This window comes from Eleutherodactylus coqui, chromosome 8 (assembly GCF_035609145.1).
Source record: "Eleutherodactylus coqui strain aEleCoq1 chromosome 8, aEleCoq1.hap1, whole genome shotgun sequence".
In the NCBI taxonomy this organism is placed as follows: domain Eukaryota; kingdom Metazoa; phylum Chordata; class Amphibia; order Anura; family Eleutherodactylidae; genus Eleutherodactylus; species Eleutherodactylus coqui.
Window position 1 is genome coordinate 19513026 of NC_089844.1, and position 22595 is coordinate 19535620.

The 22595-nt window shown below is 49.6% G+C and overlaps 1 protein-coding gene across 1 annotated transcript; it reads left to right on the forward strand.

Moving 5' to 3' along the window:
• The first annotated feature begins 307 nt into the window (after positions 1–307).
• On the forward strand, positions 308–18282 carry ACTR3 (actin related protein 3). The gene is made up of 12 exons (XM_066575247.1): positions 308–461; positions 2649–2704; positions 5927–6051; positions 6513–6623; positions 7941–8036; positions 8114–8221; positions 9877–10020; positions 10292–10465; positions 10581–10673; positions 10753–10878; positions 14198–14281; positions 17691–18282. Exons 1-12 carry the CDS (start codon positions 418–420, stop codon positions 17784–17786), a joined length of 1257 nt encoding a protein of 418 aa, XP_066431344.1. The 5' UTR covers positions 308–417; the 3' UTR covers positions 17787–18282.
• The last annotated feature ends 4313 nt before the right edge of the window (positions 18283–22595 follow it).

The following is a 22595-nucleotide window of genomic DNA, read 5'->3' on the forward strand; positions in this document are numbered from 1 at the left end:
CCCTGCCAGATCCTGATTGGTCCCCCTTCTCTCCCTCTGAATACGATTGGTCTGCCGTCCTGTCACTTATCCTCTCAGTTCCCGGATTCTGCGCTGCTCTTTTTCCTGACACTAATTTTCTTCTCCGTGATTGGCCGCTCCCTCTCAGCTGTTCTTCTGCGATTGGTTATATCCTCATGTCGCGTCCTGTGATTGGCCGGTCACCTCCTTCAGGAAGTCGTTGCTGGTATAACGTCGGCAGACCCTTACCTGCATCTCTCTGATTGGCTGCAGCAAGATGCAGTCAGGGCTTTGATTGGTTAGTAAGGCTGAACTCCTTACAGGTGATTGGACGCCTTTCCGCACTGGTTTCCTCTCTCTGGGTGTTGGCCGCCATCTTGCTGTCAGTTTGTGCGGAAGCCGCTCCCGTTCTCGGTCATGGCTGCCCGGCTCCCCGCCTGTGTGGTGGACTGCGGCACCGGGTAAGTGGCCCTTAGCTCTACTACCAGAAGGCGCGTATGTGGCCGGGGGTGAGGAGTGTGTGGCGGGTCTGTGGGCGGGGTGGGTGCGGGGCGGCGGAGGGCCGATTCATTACCTGTACGAGGGCGAGAGGACTGCAGGAGAAGGGCTGTGTGAGGGGGCCCCCGAGGGAAGGGGCTGTGTGAGGGGGCCCCGGGAGGGACTCCTGTAGCTGTGTGGGCTGTTCAGGGGTGGGAGGGGCTCCATGGTTGTTGGGGCTCCTGGGGAGCAGCAGTGTGGGGGTGAAGGGCCCTTGTGGTAGGAGCAGCATATGGGGCCCCGGGGGAGGGAGTTATGTGGTTGTGGGGGGCTTCTCCAGGGGTGGGGCTGTTTCTGGGGGTCCTGGAGGAGGAGCTTGTGTGGTGATGAGGGGCCCCTGAGGAAGGGTTGTGTGGGGGCTGTACAGGGGTCGGAGCGGCTGGATGCAGGGCTCTCGGGGGAGGGAGTTGTGGGGGCCCCCAGGGGAGGAGCTACATATAGGTAAGGGGGGTTTCTCTGGGGGAGGAGCTATACTGGGGTGGGAGGGGCTGTGTGGTTGTGGGAGGGGCTAACATGACTTCCTCATTTGTAGATGGCAGATGAAGCCCCCCAGTGGCCTGCAGTCCTGTGGTGGTTGGCCCCCAGTGTTGGGGGTCTCTCTGCCCTGCGGGGGGGGGGATGGTTCACTCTCTTCCTCTTCTTGTGGCTTCTTGTTCCTGATTTTCTGCTTTTGTGAGTCACTCAGCAGCACATCCTGTCCGTGGTCGCAGTGCGGGGGTGGGGAGCCGCAGAGTACTAACACCCCGTGCCGTGGTTTGGCGCTCCCGGGACGGGTCTCATCCTGTCCGTGGTCGCAGTGCGGGGGGAGCGCAGAGTACTAACCCCCCCTGTCAGGGTGTTGCCGCTCTCGGGATTGGTCTCATCCTATCTGTGGTAGCAGTGTGGGGGAGCAGCAGAGTACCACCCCCCCCCCCCCCCCCCCCCGTCCTGAGCTTTGGCGCTCCCGGGTTGGGTCTCATCCTATCTGTGGTCACGGGGGGAGTGGAGCGTCAGTCTACTGACCTCCTGTACCGCGGTTTGTCGCTACCCGGGACGGGTCTCATCCTGGCTGTGGTCGCGGTGCGGGGAAGCGGGGAAGAGGTTGGGCTGCTCCTGGGACGGGTCTCATCCGATGGGGGTACTGACCGCCCTATCAGGCTGTTGTTGCTCCCGGGATGGGTATCATCCTGTTCATGGTCGCGGTGTGATGGAGGGGAGTGGCACAGTACTGACCTCCCTGTCCGGGTGTTGGCGCTCCCGGGACGGGTCTCATCCTGTCTGTGGGGGAGGGGAGCAGCAGAGTACTGACCCCCCCCCCCCCCCCCCTGTCAGTGTGTTGGGCTGCTCCTGGGACGGGTCTCTCATACTGTCCGTGGTCGCAGTACGGGGGAGGGGAGTGGCAGAGTACTGACCCCCTCTGTCCAGGTGTTGGTGCTCCCGGGACGGGTCTCATCCTGTCTGTGGGGGAGGGGAGCAGCAGAGTACTGACCCCCCCCCTGTCCAGGTTTTGGTGCTCCTAGGACGGGTCTCATCCTATCTGGTCGCAGTGCGGGGGAGGGGAGTGGCAGAGTACCGACCCCCCCCCCCCTGTCCAGGTGTTGGTGCTCCCGGGACGGGTCTCATCCTGTCTGTGGGGGAGGGGAGCAGCAGAGTACTGACCCCCCTGTCCGGGTGTTGGCGCTCCCGGGACGGGTCTCATCCTGTCTGTGGGGGAGGGGAGCAGCAGAGTACTGACCCCCTGTCCGGGTGTTGGCGCTCCCGGGACGGGTCTCATCCTGTCTGTGGGGGAGGGGAGCAGCAGAGTACTGACCCCCCTGTCCGGGTGTTGGCGCTCCCGGGACGGGTCGGGTCTCATCCTGTCTGTGGGGGAGGGGAGCAGCAGAGTACTGACCCCCCTGTCCGGGTGTTGGCGCTCCCGGGACGGGTCTCATCCTGTCTGTGGGGGAGGGGAGCAGCAGAGTACTGACCCCCTGTCCGGGTGTTGGCGCTCCCGGGACGGGTCTCATCCTGTCTGTGGGGGAGGGGAGCAGCAGAGTACTGACCCCCCTGTCCGGGTGTTGGCGCTCCCAGGACGGGTCTCCTCCTGCGGTCGCCTTGGGGATGTAAATTCCTCATCATTTCATCTCTTTCAGGTACACGAAGCTCGGATACGCCGGGAACACGGAGCCACAGTTCATCATCCCATCATGTGAGTATTCCCACCACTGGCTGCTATGGGGGCCTCCGACCTGCGGGAGGCGATCTGCTCGCTATATAGTGATGCCACTGCTGTTAGCCGCCACGTTGGTGATCGGTGCCAAATAAGCATCAGTGTCCTCAAAGGTCCAAGTGATGCTGGTGGAGAACCCCGGCGGGCGCAACCCTGCGTCACGGAACGGTGGCCTCTCTGTAATTCACACAGGCAATAAATGGCGCAAAAAACGAGTCGGCGGTTTAGAAGACGAGGAAAGAAATGTATCACAGAACCAATGTGCTGGACCTAGGAGAAGAAGCAAAGAACATGCCTGGTTACGATCCGAAGACCGCGGCGCCGTCCGTAATGCAGAACGCGGCTGAGGCGCTCACTTGGCATTCGGTTCTTATGTGTGGGGTTTAAAAAATACCAATCTGCACGGTGGGTTCAGCACTTTCTTTTCTGCGGTTACCATAGTTACATGGTCTTGACTCGCAAGAACGTGTCCCGGCAATGGCTGCCTGGATTGTAAACGCTCGCTGAATAGCCCCCGCTGCCGGCTAAAAGAAAAAGATACCCCAAAAACCTAATGAGAGCGGCGTTCAAGAGCGCCAAACCGGAACGGTTGGTAACAAGGATAGAGGCGCCTGTAAATGAGCACATACCGCCGTCGGGTGATGATGGAGAGCCGCCGGCCTCTTCTACTTCCCGAGTCTCTCACCCCCCTGTAGATGAGGCCCCCTACCCCCGTGTATTATATATACGACTCCTGGACGCGCCGCTACTTCCAGGTGTTTTTATATCCCTGATCCCCGCTGTTATTGTGAAGCGTTTGAGCAGTTCATTTATGGGATTCCCCAGATTTGATGGCGTACCCTCAGGATAGTTCATCAGGATCTGTCACTCAGGGTTCCCACCAATCAGCTGTTCTCCAGGCCGCTGGCAGCGAGTCTAAAAGCAGACAGCGCCATCCTTGCCATGCTGGCTGGTCTGGTACTGCAGGCACGACGCCCTTGTCTGCTTCCAGCTCTATCCGCACTGACAGCGGCCCGGCGATCAGCTGATTGGTGGGGATTCCAAGCCGCAGACCGCCAGCAACCGACTATTGATGACCCATCCTGACTACACGTCATCAATAGTAAAAGTCCTCAAAACCCCTTTAATTTTTCTTTGTCTTTTTTTGGATTAGTTATATAATTTGCATAACTCCGCCTCCAATCCGGTCTGCTGGTTTTGGCACCATTTAGTCCATCTAAGCTGCCATATGTGACTACGGTATCTGCCAGTTTGTGGCATCAAGAGGTGCAGAAACTAAAAAAAAATAGAAAGCCTTCATTCCCCCTGGACATCACCGGGCCTACTAAGGCGAGCGCTGGATACAGATCCGCTCCCCCTACTGGGGTATATTGGGGGGTGCTGCGGGTTCGGGCTTATTTTTTGGCATCAAAAGGCGTTGGGTGTAATTAATAAAGTTCATACGGATGAACTCCTCGGGTTACAGTTCTGTCCGGTCCGGGGAATTTCTGTAAATATCCATCGTGTGCCATGTGAGTATTCACCTCATCCTCCTCCAGTCACATCCAGAGCTGCAGCATCCTCTGCTCCGTAGGGGTCGCTCACAAGTGATTTGGGCTCAGAGGAGGAGTTCTACAAGGTCTGTCAAGGAACAGCCTGTTATCTGGAGCGAGCAACTACAATCCCTATCAGGCGGATGATGGGCTTCTAGTCCCGGCGGCGGAGGGATCTGGATGCGTCTGCGCTCGGAGTAGAAGGGTCTCTAGGCGCCTCATTAACCCCTTCAGGGGTTTCCATGTAAAATCCCAGGAACCTATCTCAGCCATTAATGAGAAGTGCAGAAACGCAGACCGACAGGTTATTTTGGCGGTTTCCATTCGCTTTTGGTATTTTGTGCCTGAAGGAATAACGTGTTTGTCGGCGCCATTCCTCCCAGCATAAAATGGCAGAAAGTAACGAAAACCTGCCAGAATGGAGACCAATTTATTTCAGTTTTAGCAATTGTTATTTACGGGTGTGCGCACGTCACACCCAGCATTCTTGGGCGTGACCCGCATCACACGGAACCCGGACATTCCATCCGTGTGCGGCGCGGGGGCGACCGCACAACTGCATGTTCTTGTCTCGTGCGAGACTTGCATGAAAATACAACATAGTGATTTTTTATTTTTATTTTTTTCCGTCTTTGCTGCGAGAGTCGTGTCACGTCTGTCACTTTCCCTCTCCGTGACGTAGAATGCTGCGTTCAAAAACACGGTAAAACGCCGTACACGGCGTTCTCCTGCGTTTCTGACAGCGCTGAAAACTCTTCCTTTTGATTTCAATGGACGACACAGCGTGTAAAAACGCTTAACCGCCGGCAATCAAACAGACGGTGCTCGAAAATCATAGAAATGCTGCGATCGACCGCCAGTCTGTGAAGCCCCATCAATAGAGGCGGTTCACAGCGTTTACAGGTGGGCTGTAAGCGCCATTATTGTGCTATTTCTGTCCGCTTTCCTGCGTGCAGATTACAGGCACGCGACGCTCGCACAATGACTTGTAACTCTTTACGCTTTTACAGCTTTCTAACCACCTTTGAAAAGTGTCGGGACCCCCGCAGACACCGGGGCTTAATATAACTTACGACAGAAACTGGTAAACTAGAGCGAAAACCTGCAGCAGCTCCTCGTTCGCCATCTGATGCAGACACAGCCAAGTATATATTTGCACGTTTAAATAAATTTGGCACATTTTGGTTTTAGACTGGCGTACGAGAAGCCAGTCCGAGTAAATCGCCATCGGTTTTCCACCTGTTACGTTGATTTGCGCTGCTCCAGCTCTGCTACATCTCGTACACAGATGCTCGGTATAGGCACAAGCTTTCTCCTTCAGTCTATCTTTGGATCGCTATATGTGCGATCTCATCACATACATCCAGGCCCAACTCTTCATGTCCTCCATGATCTTATTTGGCTTTGTAGCACCTGCCTGGCACTGGGTGCTACTGTGGTGCTCACAAATATCCCCAATCTTCTCCCAGTTAGTCTCATGCAGGCATCCAAATAATAGAATTAATTGATCTCTTCTTCATGGGTGTGGAGGATGCCCCCTAGTGGTAGACAGGACACTTAGTCAGTGATGCTTCCCATAATGCTTTGCAAGTTGCTCTACCATAAGATAATTTTTGCACATGGAAGCGCTCTGCGGCCGCAGTAATGATGGCTCTTACATTCTCTACAGGTATCGCCATCAAGGAGTCCGCCAAAGTGGGAGACCAGGCTCAGAGACGTCTGATGAAAGGAGTGGACGATCTGGACTTTTTCATTGGAGATGAAGCGATAGACAAGCCAACATACGCTACGAAGGTGGGTGCTGGGGTCACGTCTACTGACAGAGCTGCCGTCTCCATTAGGCCGCCTGCAGACGAGCGGGTCGGATCCGGCAGCAAGAATTCTCGCCGCGCGATCCGACCCGAGCGCCTGCAGGGACGAGCGCGTACTCACCCGCGCCTGGCGGCCCCGGCTCTTTCATGTGCCGGCTGCCGCGCAGCCGGCGCATGCGCAGACCGGAGCCGGCGGCCGGGTGAGTGCGTTCCCCGCAGAAAATTAGGACATGCCGCGGTTTGTTCGCCGCGTGAGATTTCACGCGGCCAAACCGCGGCCGTCTGCATAGGAGTGCGTATTTTAATGCACTCCTATGCAAACTTTCAGCGGCGGAAATCCCGCGGCAGGATTTCCGCTCGTGTGCAGGCGGCCTTACTCTAGGACGTCCGGTCGGCAGTACCTGTTCTCTCACTTACCCCTACTTCTTTTCTTTCCCTTCGCAGTGGCCAATCCGTCATGGAATTGTGGAGGACTGGGATCTCATGGAGCGCTTCATGGAGCAAGTTATATTCAAGTATCTACGAGCCGAGCCAGAAGATCATTACTTCCTCCTAGTGAGTGCATTAGACCCGCAGTATAGAGGACACGTCACTTTTATTGCCTTCAGGAACATCGTCTCAGAACGCTGTTCCTCTGTTGTTCCTCCTGGATACTTATGAATAAATTTGACAACTGGGTGTTACTCCCTTCTCACTGTGTTGTGCCCCCACAGTCTGGCACTGTAAGTACTTCTTAGGACATTAAAGGGGTTTGTTCCATTCCAGCAAGTTATTCCCTATCCACAGGGAAAGGAATGACTTGCTGAGTGACGAGGGTCCGACTGTTGGGACCCTCACCTTTTTTTTAGGTTTCACCCCTGGCACATCCTAAAGTTTTAACAGTGGGGGCTGCCCATGCGCACCACTGCTCCATTCACTTCAGTAAGACTGTTGGAGATGGCGGCATTCAAGTGCTCTGCTATCTGCAGCAGTCTATTGAAGTGATTGGAGCGGTGGTGTGCATGTGTGGCCACCACTGTCAAAACTTCATGCCAGGGGTGAAATCTTGGGATCGGTGGGGGTCCTAGTGGTCAGACCCCAATGGATCAATCAAGTTATCCCTTACCTTGTGGATGGGAGATCACTTGGTGAGCTGGGACAATCCCTTAACACTCCATGATGTACAGTTGCATTATAAAGGTTTGGTGTTTGCAGGGATCAGGGGTTGATTCCTCTGTAAACTATGCAGGTGTCGGCTGTCAAAGACAGCCGACACCCACCTGCAACAGCCATGATTAGCACTCCTGCAGATTGCTGCTGTAAACTCTTTGACTGCAGCATTAAATGCCCTGATCAGGATTCAAGGATCCCAAACGGCTCTTCTGCGATGAGATTGCAGGCTGCCGTTCGTTTGCCATGGCAGTTGAGGGCTTTCTGAAGGCCCCCAGGGCTGCCATTGCAGATTGCCTGTGACGTGGCTTGATGGACTGTCAGACAATTACATTATACTGCGGGAGCGATTAAACTAAGTTACTGCACTTTCCCTTTGGGAGGGGGGGGCACAATGCAGAGTTCTAAGAAAAGCTGCACCAGAATTGTATCATGAGGAGCACAAATAGTTACTAACTAGAGGTATCAGAAGAGCCGTGCTCCTTAACCCCTTGTTATCTAGGTATTTACACCCCAGTCACACTTTTAATTCACTTTTTTTTTGCGCTTCCAAATCACGGAAAAGCCTGAATAAGGGAGGGTCCTTACTTATAACTGAAACCTTCTACAAAAGCTATGCATTGTATTGGCCGCAGGTTTCAGGGGAAGTGGTGAAAGGCATGTTGCTGGTGTCCATAGCCATCCTCCCACTTTGTACTGTAAGTCTCGGTCTTCTCTCCACAGACTGAGCCGCCTCTGAACACTCCAGAGAACAGGGAGTACACTGCCGAGATCATGTTTGAGTCCTTCAATGTCCCCGGATTGTATATAGCGGTTCAGGTGAGTCGTCTGGACCTTTCCTGACGGTGGAGGTTGTTATATGGAGGATCCTGAGCTCCAATGTCTGTTCTTTCCAGGCTGTACTTGCTTTGGCTGCTTCTTGGACATCCAGACAAGTTGGTGAACGCACGCTAACGGGGACGGTGATAGACAGTGGCGATGGTGTCACACACGTCATTCCGGTGGTGAGTACCTTTCATAAGAGGCACAGACTGTAGTATCTAAGCTCCTCTATATTCTTCCCTGGATACATGGCCTCACCTTAGGGTGGGTTAACACGGGCGAGAAAATCACGTGATACGAGAGAGTGAAACACAGAATTATGAAACCGCTGATTTTTCAATGCTTTCCTTCACATTGGCGATGTTTTCATTCATGCGATGTTCGAAAAAAAAATCGCAGTATGTCCTATCTCTGTCCTATCTCTCTGCGATGTGCTTTTTTTATTTATTTTTTTTGTTTAGATCTCCCATGAGTCGTCTTTTGATCGCATCACAAAGCACAAACTTGCGATTTTCATGCGATGCGTTGTTAACATTAGAAAAATCTAAAAAATCGTGAATGGCATTCATGTTTTTGCGAGTAAAAGCAGCGCTGACGCTCAAAAATCACAGGAAGAAGGACGCAAATTTTTTTTTTTTTTTTTTGCCACAACTTTCTCGAAGCGATATCGCCCATGTGAAACTAGTCTTAGGTTGAATGATTTCAATTAATCTCAGTTTTGGATACTCCTCAAAGACCCCTATTTATCTACCACTGTCCAACGAAGAATCGGCCCTCCTACTGCTATTTCCACCAGCCCCACATACACACGAATATTCAACTTGGTTTAACATTTGTGGAGGTAAGCCAGACCATATTCCTGGCTTATTTCCCCAGGAGCAATAGTCAGATGATGACATTCAACGTCCTTATCCTCCCCAACATCTGATTGGGGGGGGGGGGGGGGGGGTTAGAGGCACTAAAGACATCTGGCTCCATCGTTCTCAGCTGGTTCGGGTGACTAAACTCTAATGTGATGGGGACGGCTCAACTTTCTCAGACAGATGTTAGGCGAGGAGGGAGAAGGATCAAGGATTTTGCATTTCATGGCCCTATCCCCTCTGCTTCCCTGGAGAGAAGCCGCTGCTAGAGCTGTATGGGTGCATCATAACGCCCTAAACACACCAACATTCAGTGGAGCAAAGCTTTCATATGTATGGGGGAAACGGCTGGCAGATGAGATTGCTGCTCTTACAGTTGTAGAGGTATGGACACCTATTTGCCTAAATTATACAGTACACTGGGCCACATGCACACAGCCACACATTGATTCCGTATGGGAATTCCTGCATGGAATCCTCCCGCTGCCGGTGACCTTGTGTACCTGTCAGATGATTTTTTCTTCTGTATGCGGATCTGCCGCCGGTACAGATTTCTCAGCGCCGTCACCCAGGTGATGACATGGATCCGCGACACTTCTGCAATGATGATTGCAGAAGTGCTGCGGCAGGGACTGCTGTCATTGACTTCAATGGATGGTGTCCCTGCTTATCCGCTCTAAATGGAGCATGCTGTGATTTTTTTTATTTCGTCACGGAGCGTCCACAAATAAGATCCGCTGGTGTGTGTGGAGAGGGGAAACTCCACACACATCAATGGGCACATTGAGCAGCGGATCGCCTGCGTCTGTTGACAAGCACGGAATCCGCTGCTCCATTTGCCCTGTGTGCATTGGGCCTGATTCATGTAATGCCTCTTTAGAGAAGGGGCACATACTTTTCCAACTGTATTAGGTCTTTCTAGTAACTGCCCTTAAATAAATGTGCACGTTCTGCTACCCATTATCTGTATTTTACAGGCCGAAGGCTACGTCATCGGAAGCTGCATTAAGCACATCCCCATCGCTGGCCGAGACATCACTTACTTCATCCAGCAGCTTCTCAGGGACAGAGAGGTGGGAATTCCTCCGGAGCAGTCCCTGGAAACCGCCAAAGCTGTTAAGGTAAAGGAACCTGTCCGTGTCTCCTGCTGGGAAGTGTCAGAGTAGGAGGATGATTATGATGAATTGGCAATTCTGTCCGGTGTCTCTGCAGCCGCCAGTACAGACTTGAGTCTTCCCATGCCCCTGGGCACCGCCTCATCTTGTATTTTTGCCGGCACAGTTGCAGGGCTCCAAATTGTTTACTGGAGGAGTGGTGGCGGCAGATATTCTAGAAGTTCTGACTGTCTAGAGGTCGCTCCCCCATCTATACATCTTCGCTTTCTCATTACAGGAGCGTTTCAGCTACGTCTGTCCCGACTTGGTGAAAGAATTCAGCAAATATGATACAGATAGCAGCAAGTGGATCAAGCAGTACAGCGGCATCAATGCCGTGTCCAAGAAAGAGTTCTGCATTGATGTTGGCTACGAGAGGTTTCTGGGCCCTGAGATCTTCTTCCACCCTGAGGTCAGTGTGGTGTCCAGAATACTTCTAGTAACGATGGATAAGGCCGTTCTCTGGCCGAGCCGTCGGTTATTGAATGACACATTGTCGGTAGTAAGGATCTTTGTTTCATTTATAGTTTGCCAATCCAGATTTCACTCAGCCCATTTCTGAAGTTGTGGACGAAGTGATTCAGAACTGCCCCATTGATGTCCGCCGACCCCTCTACAAGGTGATTGGGTTATTGCGCTTTGTTTTTACTTTTTCTCTGTAATAGTTATGTATTATACTGACTACTCTTGTATGCACAGAATATCGTCCTGTCCGGGGGATCCACCATGTTCAGGGACTTTGGCCGACGTCTGCAGAGAGATTTGAAAAGAACGGTTGATGCTAGGCTGAAGTTGAGCGAGGAGCTGAGTGGAGGTCGCCTGAAGGTGCGTTTATAAATGTATTCAAGATGAGTCTTCGGCTGGCAGAATTGTTGCACACAACAGTACACTGTAATCGGGTTTTACAAGTACAAAATTGGCGCAGCAAAAGTCCCACCCATTATTGTTCACCTATAGACTGTCCCTGCTAATCACCATCTCTGGCATAGACCAAAGAAAAAACCTCGAAGGCTAACTTACTAAATATCAGTCTCGTGATGCTGCACACTGCTGTACGGAACATGCTCATCCGTGAAACTAGAGATGAGATGCAAAACGCCCAGAGAAGCTGCTGCCTGGATACAAAGTCATGACGAACGGTCAGAAGATGCTGCCGTGTATCCGTCTGTCAGACCCCTGCTGGTACTGCACCTCTACATATATACTGATGAGGATACACGACTGTCTCCCTGTTTGTACCACATCGCTGCATGGACTTGTGTATCCTCATAATTGTATATTTAGTGGTACAGTACCAATAATGGTGTTCTCCTGGCCAACGTATCCTCTTCACTGTATATGCAGAGGTGCAGAACCAGCAGGGGTTCTTCCAACAGATGGAATTGTGTATCCTCTATACTGTATATCTGTCGGGAGAACATCTTCTGGTACTGCTACATATACAGTGATGAGAATACACTGCTTGCTCCATCTGCCAGGACAATCCCTGCTGGTTCTGCACCTTTGCATATACAGTGATGAGGATTAACGGCTCCATCTGCCTGGAAGACCCCTGGTGCTACCCATAGCACTACATTGGTCAAGTGAATCCCTGCTGGCACATCACCCATATGCAGTGATGAGGATACGTGGCTCCATCTGTCAGGAGAATCCATGATCATATTGTACCTCTGCATATACAGTGCTGAGGATATACTAGTTAGAACCTCTGTTACTGCGCTTCTAAATGTATAGTGATGAGGATACACTGCTCTGTCAGGAGAATCTCTTCTAGCCCTGCACCACTACATACACAGTGATACACTTGGTACGCTGGTACCACACAGCTACATATACAGGGGTCATCTTGATTAATTTCATAACTCATCAGAACTGGAGATATTTTGCTCTGCACTTGTAGGGATCAATATAGGACCGTGATGGTGAAACCTTTAGAGACTAAATGCCAAAACTGTGATTAATAAGTGGGTTTTGGGTTGCAAAGTGCCAACATGGCCATTTACATCGGATGTTTATTGCTTAGAATTCGTTCAAAAGTACAAACTTAAGAAATAATTGTGCAGTGTGAATGCAACAAAATCGCTCACTATTAGGCTGGGTTCACACAGGGCGTATTCCCGTCGGAAATCTCGCGGTTTGGCCGCAGCAAAAACTGAGATTTCCGCGGCGGTTTTGAAGCGGCCCGGCCGCTCGCTTTTCCGTTGCAGCCGGCACTCCCATAGAGGAGCCGGACTTAGCGCAGCGGATTAGCCATCCCACGTGGACGAGATTTCTCAGAAATCTCGTCCACATGGCTGGCTAATCCCGAGATTAGCGGCCGCGGGCGGATTTCCCGCGGCTGAATTCCACGCGGCAAAACCGCGGCAAATCCGCCCTGTGTGAACCCAGCCTTAGTTTGCAGTTCATTGTTGTTGACTTTCAGGGCTTAAGCAGATGGGCGTGAGCGCACTACACTCACTGCTACGGAGCATAGTTTTGTATGAGCCAGTATTTTGAAAATTTTTTTTTTTTTTTTTTCCTGACTTTAAATTCCACATGTTTGGGGGGGGGGGGGGGGGAGCGGAAAGATGGGTCCTGCTATATCATCCTTGCGTGTAGTATTAACTGCAAGAAAGATAGGGTGAGAATACCCCTAGTGAACATGAAACCATTAAAATCTATGGTTTTGTCTCATCCCGTTATGTGGCCTTGATTATCACAGCCACATAGCGGGAAGAAATCACGCCCATCTGTCTAAGCCCTCAGTCAGCATAAAACCTATCGCTGGCTTCTCTTTCCATGTAAAGGTTACCTGCTTCACATAGAAGGTGAAGCGCTGAGCAAGAAGCCCGCGATCTAGCAGTGAAAGGACCGTTTACACAGGACAATTATCATTCAGAATTGTTCAAACTCCTAAACGAGAATTGTTTAGTTTCTGCATTCAGAAAACGGAATCGCGTGCCATTCAGTGTAAACAGCAGTTGTTCACTTCTGAACGAATGTCTGCTGACTGAATGGAGGCGGGCGGGGGAGGAAGACTCTCCGTCCCACTCCGCCTCCATGCCGGAAGCACTTATAGTGATGCTAGCGATATTCACTCCTGTGTAACAGCACAGGAGCGAGCTTAATTGGGACGTGCTGTCGGGCATCGTTTAGCGCATTCTGCCTGTGTAAATGCTCTGCGCAAGTGCTAGCTACCTTAGGAGTGGCATCAGCGCTCATGCAGTCGTTTACTCGACTGTTGTCTGTGCTGGGGCTACGGTGTGTGTGCCCACAGAGGGCTCTGAGTGCCCCCTCTGGGTTCGCCACCACTGGTATAGGGATTAACTGCCTGGGTGACTCGGTTTATTATGTCTCTAGTTCCCCACTGATGGTTGAGGGTTTTTTTTTAATCTAGGACCATCATTTACTACTGTATAGTTTGGCATAAGTCCCGTGCCCTGCAGCTTGCAATTTAATTTTTGTATCTTAAAACACTGATGGGTTAAAATAACTCTGATTTTTGGATGAAACTCTTTCCCAGGACAGGAGTGGGTTTACTACCTGCAGTTCTGTGCTGCCTCCTAATCCACCGGTTCTGGGCCCCATTTTCATTTGTCCAAGATGGCTACAGCAATTTTCTAACTACTTAAGGCGCACCGTACTGATCACGTGAGCAGCTCTGGCCAATCAGAAAGCATTGTGCTGTGGGGATTAGGTAGTTTGAAGATCGTGCCAGCCATCTTGGATAAGTGAAAACGGGACCTTGAATCAGTGAATCAGAGGGACGGTGGGAAGAACAGCTGCTGGTTTAATTTAACTTACACCCTTCAGTCCCGGGACAGAATTTTATTCTGAAACCCGAGAGCCACTTTACAGGGATCTGCCGCTCGGGGGTCTCAGTGATCACCTGATATCGGCTCCTGCATTCACTGCAGTGGGCTGGATGTAGACCGCTTTGTTCGCATTGAAGTTGGAGGTACTATAGAAGACCAATCATTCTATTACACTTCCGAATCTTACCCCATGTGGACGTCCCGCTCCGTTTCAGTGAGAACGGGGGTGGAGATTAGGTGCTAGGGCTTAAATGCGTGGAATACCCCTTTTAATGACTTTTGTATAGCTCTAGACTGGAGACGGCCAGGATCCACAGTGTTTCATCCTTCTCTTATCTTTTGCTTTTTAGCCAAAGCCAATTGATGTGCAGGTGATCACACATCACATGCAGCGTTACGCTGTCTGGTTTGGAGGCTCGATGCTGGCATCTACGGTAAGTCCACATCATTCATGGTCTCACAATGGTCGCTCAGGGATGGGGACAGCAGTGTAGCTCTTTTAGATGAGTAGGATTCTGGTAGAGGCACTTTAAAGGAGCATCTCTAAAACAGCTTGTCAAATCATAAACCATGGGAGATCATGTGCTAGATTTAGGGTTTACACATGGGAATCTGGTGTTTGCAAAGGTGTGTGTGGGGGGGGGGTGGGGGGCGCGCTTGGGTTCCAACGATTTTCTGACTTCAGAGGGGGGCATCACTGGAACAAGAAAGTGGCTGAGTTTGAAAAATACAGCACCTGGCTCCTTGTCTACCAGCACCATAAGTTAGTTTCTAGTGCTTTAGGCAGTTGACAGGTTCCCTTTAAGTTCAGGGAAATGGTTATTCCAGCAATGAACTTAAGATGCGGAATAAAACGTCAGGAGCGAGTGCGCAGCGGAAACTACTAAAAATGGGGTCTTAAAAGACTAAACTACAGTTAACATTTATCTTTTGCTAGAAATTTCAAAAGCGTAAGCCAATCAATCTGCTGATATTCCAACCTCTGGTAGCCGACAACCTGGAGCTGTGATAAAGGGGGGTGTGGGAAGCCCGCCCTCTTCCCTCTGGCAATGCATTGGTGCTATCGATCACAAAGTAAATAGTGAAAAAAAAGTTAGTTTCAGCTCCCCTCACAGATCACATCCATGAGGGGCGCTGAAAGTACTCACCCCCGTCCTTTGTAATGTTCCGCGATGATCTGGTCCAAAAAGGACCTTCGGCTGTCTTCTGCTTATGCGTGCCAAAGGAAAAAATGGCGACGCATGTGCAGAAGACCGGATCGTCGCTGGACATTTGAAATCTCCTGCTTCACAGTTACTGAAGGTTGAAAGAGAACTATCAGCCTTATCAGGAATTCACAGCAGGATACAACGGATACTATTTTCAGCTGTATCCCGCTCGGTGAACATAGCGGGGTATGAAGAATGAAGTGGTCCAGCTCTGTTCTCCATACCTGGCACGGAGCACACAGCTGTATAACAGCCAGGCGCTCCGTGCAGAGAACAGCTGGATGCAGAAGACGAGCAGCCTCGCTTGTCTTCTGCATACCCCGCTAAGAGCGCAGGGTGCTCGCTCAACGTCTGAGCTATCACCTTGCCCTGTAAATGCAAACCCTGATTATCGCTCAAGACATCTTTTGAGCGATTATCGTTGTGTCTAAACCAGGCTTTAAGTTTCATCTCCTTTCATGGATCATATCCATGAGGGAGGATGAAATTACTTAAGGCCTCTGGTGGTGTCCCCCCATGGGATCCTTATCCGCGGACCTTTCTCCAACTTCGCATGTGTCCGTTGGCAAAATGGCGGATGTAAGCGCAGCAGCTGGGGAGGGCCTGAAAAATGTAAAATTTCCTGGCTACTGAAGGTAGCTGAGAGCCCGGAGCAGTGACCGAGGGGAAGGGGTGTGTGGTCTCCGGTCACCTGATCCCTGTTATCCAATGGATAATGGCGATTATGTCGACGTTAAAAACAGTTGAACTTTAATGCTCCTTTCGGTTTGGGCCCCATTGTGCAGCCAGACAGAAGATTAGGGCCGCACTTGGTATGTTTCTGAACACAAAACAAACAGGGGTATCAATTTTGGGGTGTAAATCCTCATTTTCATGGGCACTATAGAAAAAAAAACATGTCTTTAAAATGACATATTTGCAAAGATATGATTTTTATCTTTTCTCCTCTAAATTGCATTAAGGCCCGAAAAGAAGGGGGGGGGGGGGGGGGAGGAAAGCTGTAGGGTCAAAATACTCATGACCCAGTAAGGGGTGTAGTTTTTAAAATAGGGTCATTTGTGGGGGTATCTATCATTCTGATACCGATGAGCCTTTGCAATCTTGGTTTAGTGTAGGAAAACAGAGTCCCTCAAAATGTTAATTAGTGTTAAATTTGTACGTCTCCTAAATGGTTAAAAAAAACAGTTTTTCAAATGTGCGTCCAGAATAAAGTAAACAGATGGAAATGTTAATCTTAGCAAAAATGTGTACAGAATGTTTGAACATATTTGCGATACTACAATTGAGAATGTGAAAAAATAAAGGTGTGGGTGGTTTGTTTTTTTTTTGTTTTGTTCTCTTCCCCCCCCCCCCCCCCCCCCCCTTAATTTTGGCACTTCTAGAATTTGTGAATATTTATTATCAGTCTATTTTTACCACCTAAATGAAGTACAATATGTGGCGAAAAAACAATGTCAGAATCACTGCGATATGCAAAACCTTTACGGAGTTATTCTATGTTAAAGTGACCCATGTCAGATTTGCCTCTGTCACTAAGGCACAAACAGGCTTGGTCACTAAGGGGTTAACCTCTTCACATAAGGAGGGTACATGTACCCTGTCCAGCACAGAGGGGTTACAATAAATAAATTCCAGCCTGGGATAAGCATTTCTTTCCTAATGAGAAAAGGGAAATATAGGGGCCTATTAGAGGGACCAGATGGTCTCTTCCTGCCATTAGTCTTTTGTCTCTTTATACATTGCTCAGAAACCTTTCAGGAACATAATCATCACAGTTATAACCGTAAGCCAATTCGGAGAGATCAATCTGTTCAATTAGGAAGCAGAAGCGATTGTGAATGCAGTTTTGTGCTAATGAAAGTGACAACAGGAGCACCAGAGAGATGCCAGCGAGACACCCCCAAAAGGGGACTGGAGACCATTCTTCCTTCTCCTTGCTGACCAATTCTTCTCTAGTTCTGCATTTTGCTGGTGTTCTTGTCACTACTGGTCCTTGAAGCGCTTCCTACAGCCCAATCAGGTTGTATAGGTACTCCTGCTCCTCCAGGATGGCACATCCATATGTACTGTTACGAGAAGGTTTGCTGTGTTTCCTAGCACAAGAACATGGAGCAGATAGCAGGACGTGGGTCATTACATGAGGAGAGCTGGACAGGGCTGTAAAAGAGCATCAATCCAGCATCGGGACCAAAGGACAGGAGAGCCAGAGCCCTACAAAATTCCCTCCAGCCCTCTGTTGGTTGCTGATTTAGGTTTCAGTTGACTGTCAATATGATCATTTTTTTTTTCTTAATTACACAATTTATCTGTAAAGATTTTTAGCTTCTGTCTTTCAATTGTTGAGAGCTGATGTAAGTGTTCCCTTTTATTTTATTTTTTTTGAGCAGTGTATAGGGTAGACTAGATGGGCCATGTGCTCTCCCCCTGCTGTCATCTCTATATAGAGGCCAAACTAGATGGGCCATGTACTCTCTCCCTGCTGTCCTCTTCTATGTCTCTATAGACTGCAGATTAAAAGGACCATGTACTCTCCTCCTGCCGTCATCTTCTATGTGCTGAGCGCTAGGTGAAGTCCGGCCATGGTAGAGTTCAGAGTGTCGGCACACAGACTGATCATTTCTTATTTTCCTTTCAGCCGGAGTTTTACCAAGTTTGCCACACGAAAAAGGACTATGAAGAGATCGGGCCCAGCATCTGCCGCCACAATCCAGTGTTTGGGGTCATGTCTTAGATCCTGGAATGGTAATGGTCGCTAGTGTCATGTTCTTGGGGTCGAGACATCTCCTCAAGGCTGGTGTGGGCGACATCCACCGTTCCCATCTGACCTGAAACACGCCAGAGTTGTCCTTACATAATGGTTCAATAAAACACAAGCTCTGGGCTTTAGTTCTGTGCCTGGTACTTTGTATGGACTTCTGTTCTCATGAGTGACACCTCCCGTCTGCAGCATCCTGTGACCGGTCATGGGAATCGCTTGCTGGCTTTTTGTATCTTTTTATCGGGGCCAATCGGTAAAGGTTGGCTCCTTTAGCGGAGGCTCGGTAAGAGTCGCTCTGCCTTCAATCTGCTTGTGTCCTAGAGCCTGCCGCCTCTGTTCTTTGCTTGCACACAGCTGGACCGTATCTGCAAATGTCTGGTGGTTTTGATTTAATTGAAATAGTAAATTTGTTTTGTGAAGCCTAAAATCATTCCAATAAAGGCCAGCATCCTTTTTTTTTTTTCTACAAGCCTCTCTGATTTTATGGTTGTAGCTTTCCTCATTACTTGTCTAGCGGGTGGCAGCGCTGTCGTATAAGCTGCGAGGGCTTTACATGACATCCCTCCTAGACAGCTCCTCATTACTTGGATCATTGTGGAGGAGGCCAGGATCACCTCTGCAATGGTTCATCTGCGCCGCATGTGATGTTGGCACTCATAGATCTTCCATCGAAGGTTACTTCACCTGCTGTTATGGAAAAGCAATCGCGGATCCTCTCGTGCATGTTTGTTTTTTGTTTTTTTTTCTTCCCCTGTTGGGACCATTGATCGCACATCATCTCTAAAAGACTTCAATGGCATGCATTGAAAGGTATGCAAAAATTGCTTTTTCCTTCACTCGCGCGGAAACTAACTGCATATTCCGTGAGCAGAGGGAAAAATCGAAACTTGCTCTATTTTGCTGCAGACTCCGTGCAGATGGCCTCCAATTGAGGTCGTGCAACCCGCCGGAAGGAAGGAAGTTCGTCCACAGTAGCAGATACGTGGGGTTGCTGGCTGAATCCAGATCGTTCATGTGCTGCTGGCCTAAGAATACCGGTAGCCTAGAAAATATATATAATCCAAAGTAAGGAGAAAATAACCCTTTGTACTCCATGCATGGGAAAAAGATTGTCTCTATAGCTAAAAATATATAAAGGAGAATAGAAGAGTGATGGGTCAGCGCTGCAGGTAGTTTCCTATGAACAGAGATGAGGCATCGGCAGGTTATGGAGATCTCAGGAATTGTTGTAGGAGAGAGAACAAATACATTAAACCAGGTAATAGCGGGTTATTACAAATGATCTTCCCGGTGTGACACCTCATAACTCCCGTTTAATGACGCTCGGATACAGAAATTTGATATCAGTGGAAACAGAAACTCAAAAGTTTTGTTGCACAACGTGAATGGTTCCCCACCAGAGGTGTCTGTGTTACTCCTCACTTGTGCATCAGCGTGGCTAAAGTTTGACATCACCTCACCCTCCTCATGTTATAGTGCTTCTCTCGTCACCCGCCGGGCCTATTGGCACCCTCCTCATTTGGTATCTTCTAACTCTTCAATCCATCTATCAAGCCAACAACTTTCGTCTCCTCCTCTTATGGCTTGCCTTCTATAGTTGTGTTGTATAGCTCCTCCCCCTCATCACTTTGCATTTTATAGCTATTCCACCTTTTTCGTTTGTGCTTCATATAGCCCCTCCCACTTGTTTTGCACATCATATAGCTCCTCCTCCTTATCTTGCGCCTCAGCTTCTTGTTGTGCTTCCTTTACCACAACTAGCCCATTTTCTGGTCTAAGTAGTAGATCCCTGACATCGGTGCTAGTGCAGGGCAGATACTATCTGGCCTTGGTGTAGGGGACCACCAGTAGCCAATTCCTGACTGCAGGAATAGTATTCCCCCCCCCCCCCCCCCCCCTCTGAATTTTGGAGTCGTTATTGGCTTATAAGTTTTCAGGTTGCCAGCCTGGGAATAACTTTGAGGCTACGAGGACCATGGGTTGTCCTTTGTGTCCCCATTAGATCCTTTGTGGAGACTTGATAACTTCAGTATTCCATGTGACGTGATCATCGACTGGACTTGGGCCCGGAGTAGTAATAGGTCTTTGGGGATGGAGTTTTAATGCCTTGCTCTATTTGCACCCACTGGGTCTAGATTGTGGTGTATTTCCTCTTGTGATGTGTTGAGATTTGGGGGTTTCTTCCTTTTCATGGTGCAGCTGCCTGCCATGCTCTGTGAGACTCCTTAGGAGTTATTGATGAATGGAGCGGTTGTTGAAATGACTGCGCACGTATGTAGGTCCACTCTCAGAACCGTGCCTGTCTCTTAATCCAAAGCCAAGAGCGGAATCCCAAATCTATCAGATGTTTGCACAATGACTGTAGAAACATCAGATCTTTGCTGCAATTCGAACTGAAGAGGATGTATTGGAGGTTGAGTCTGGACAGCACTGGGGTAGATGGCTGTTGGACAGGATGTGGATCCGCTGTGACTCTAAAGTGCTTTGACTTGGGGCCCTTTCACTGGTCAGATTCCCCCGTTCAGTCTAAATGCATGAATGGCTGAACAATAAACAATACATTCGTTTGTCCAGTTTCTGCATGCATATAAACTGAATGAGAGATCGGGCCATGTAAATGGGCAGTCCATCTATGCATGACGGCCTGTTAACTATGAATGGAGGCGGGTGGGCTGTAATGATCCCCAGTCCGCTCCGCCTCAATTCACTAGCGATGATTGTTCCTGTATAGGCACGGTAAACGATGACCTCTGTGACGACTTGTTGGGACAGATCTGCGAACTTCACCTGGCGATCCCCAATTTTCACCCTTGAACTCCACCAATCAGGATTTGGTCTTCCTGCAGGGAACTCCTAGAAATGATCTCGGTAACGAGTCAGCTGATGCAACTTGGTCATGAATACCCTAATATGGTACCGGGGGCCTTAGAGAGTCGTAGTGAAATGGCAGAGCTGAGGTCTGCACCGATGGAGTTCTTGAGTAACGCAGTAGCGGAGGGTGTAGACAGATGCAGGTGAAGGACAGAGCTCAGGTCAGGAGGGGCATATTTCTTGTGAAGTCGAGATGCATGCCAAGGGGTCAGGGCAGACAAGAATCATGGTCAACAAACTAGAGGAGAAACCAGGAAAGTTGAGTAGGACAGTTAAAAAAAAAAATTCTGGAAATTGAATAAATGCTTGATCACCTTTTGGGCAGTAGGGATGGGAGTGAGCCTTAAATAGACGAGGACCTGGAAAACTGGGTGCACGGGCTGGCCCTTTAAGAGGAGGACTCGGCAGCAATGGCAGCTGGAGTGTAGAGTCCACTGCGCTGGGCGTGAGTTGACGGCAGGAAGTGGGGTAAGAGCCGCCATTAGCCATACCATTTAACGCTCTGTATTTGTTCAGGGACTCTGGTGTGTTGACTTTATTTAGGGGTGCTGAAGGGGGTCCTACTTGTGTATGTGGTTTCTTTTTTTTTTCTTTCTTCTTTTGTATACCGTTTTGTCATCACTGAGGGCGGGTTCTAATGATCGTAATTTAATCGAATAGTACGCACGCGCAATGCACCGTGAATGGATCCAATACAGGTACATTGATTTTCATTCATGCATTCACATTTGTGTATATACATTGCATATAATGCACGTGTAAAAAAAACAGCCTTTTTTAATTTCTTGTGTATTACATGCGATAGGGCCCTTTTGTCCTATATGGGCGCATAATGGTGTACTCATGCAATTACATTGCGTACGCGTGGTGTATTTTTATATGAAGGTCGAGCACACGGTGCCTTTTTCTTTGTCTGGCATTAGGGTCCCTGTTTTTTATCATCACCTTCATCGTTAAAGGGGTTTTCTAAATTTTTAAAAAATTGGTTTAATAATATTCTTTATACGTATTGCGCCAACATATGACGCAGCGCTTACAAGACGGGAAATAAAAACAAAACCACAGTGTTATGAAGTAATCAATTGATGGAGACAGTAGGGGGTGCGGGTCCTGCTCCAACAAGCTTACATACTACAGATAATGGGGCGATACAGAAGGTAAAGGGGCTGGAGATGTGCCCGGTATGGGGAGGTGGAGGGTGTGGGATGCTATATACACAAACAATGGTCAGGCCGTATAGTGGCTGAATCAGTGTGACTGCAGGTGGCGGTTGTTTACGACTATCAGGGATTGCAGTAGGTCAGGGAACATGTTATCAGGCGGAGTATGGAGGGGTTTGATTTAGGAGATATAGTATGCCTCCCTGAAGAGGTGCGTTTTTAGAGCGCGCCTAAGGTTTTGTCAGTGATTGCCCAGATAGCTTTTGGTAGCGCGTTCCAGAGGACTGGTGCTGCTCTGGAGAAGTCTTGGAGGCAGGAATGAGAGATTCTAATTAAAGAGGCACTCAGTCTGATTTTGTTAGAGTGGAAGGCGCGGGCTGGGTGGTGGATTGAGATGAGGGATACAATATAGGGGGGCGCTGCGCTGTGGAGGGCTTTGTGGATGAGGGTAGTGAGTTTAAATTGTATTCTGTATTTGACTGGCAGCCAGTGCAGTGACCGGCACAGGGCAGAGGCATCCGAGTAGCGGCTGGACAGGAAGATGAGCCTGTCTGTCGCATTCAGGATGGATTGGAGAGGGTAGAGTCTGGTGCAGGGGAGGCCGATCAGCAGCGAGTTGCAATAATCGAGCCGAGAGTGGATGAGGGCAACAGTGATTGTTGGGAACAGAGCTGATTCTTGTGATGTTCTTGATGATGTGCAGTTGACATGTTCAAGCCAGAGATTGGATGTAGAGGTGAAGGAGAGCGCG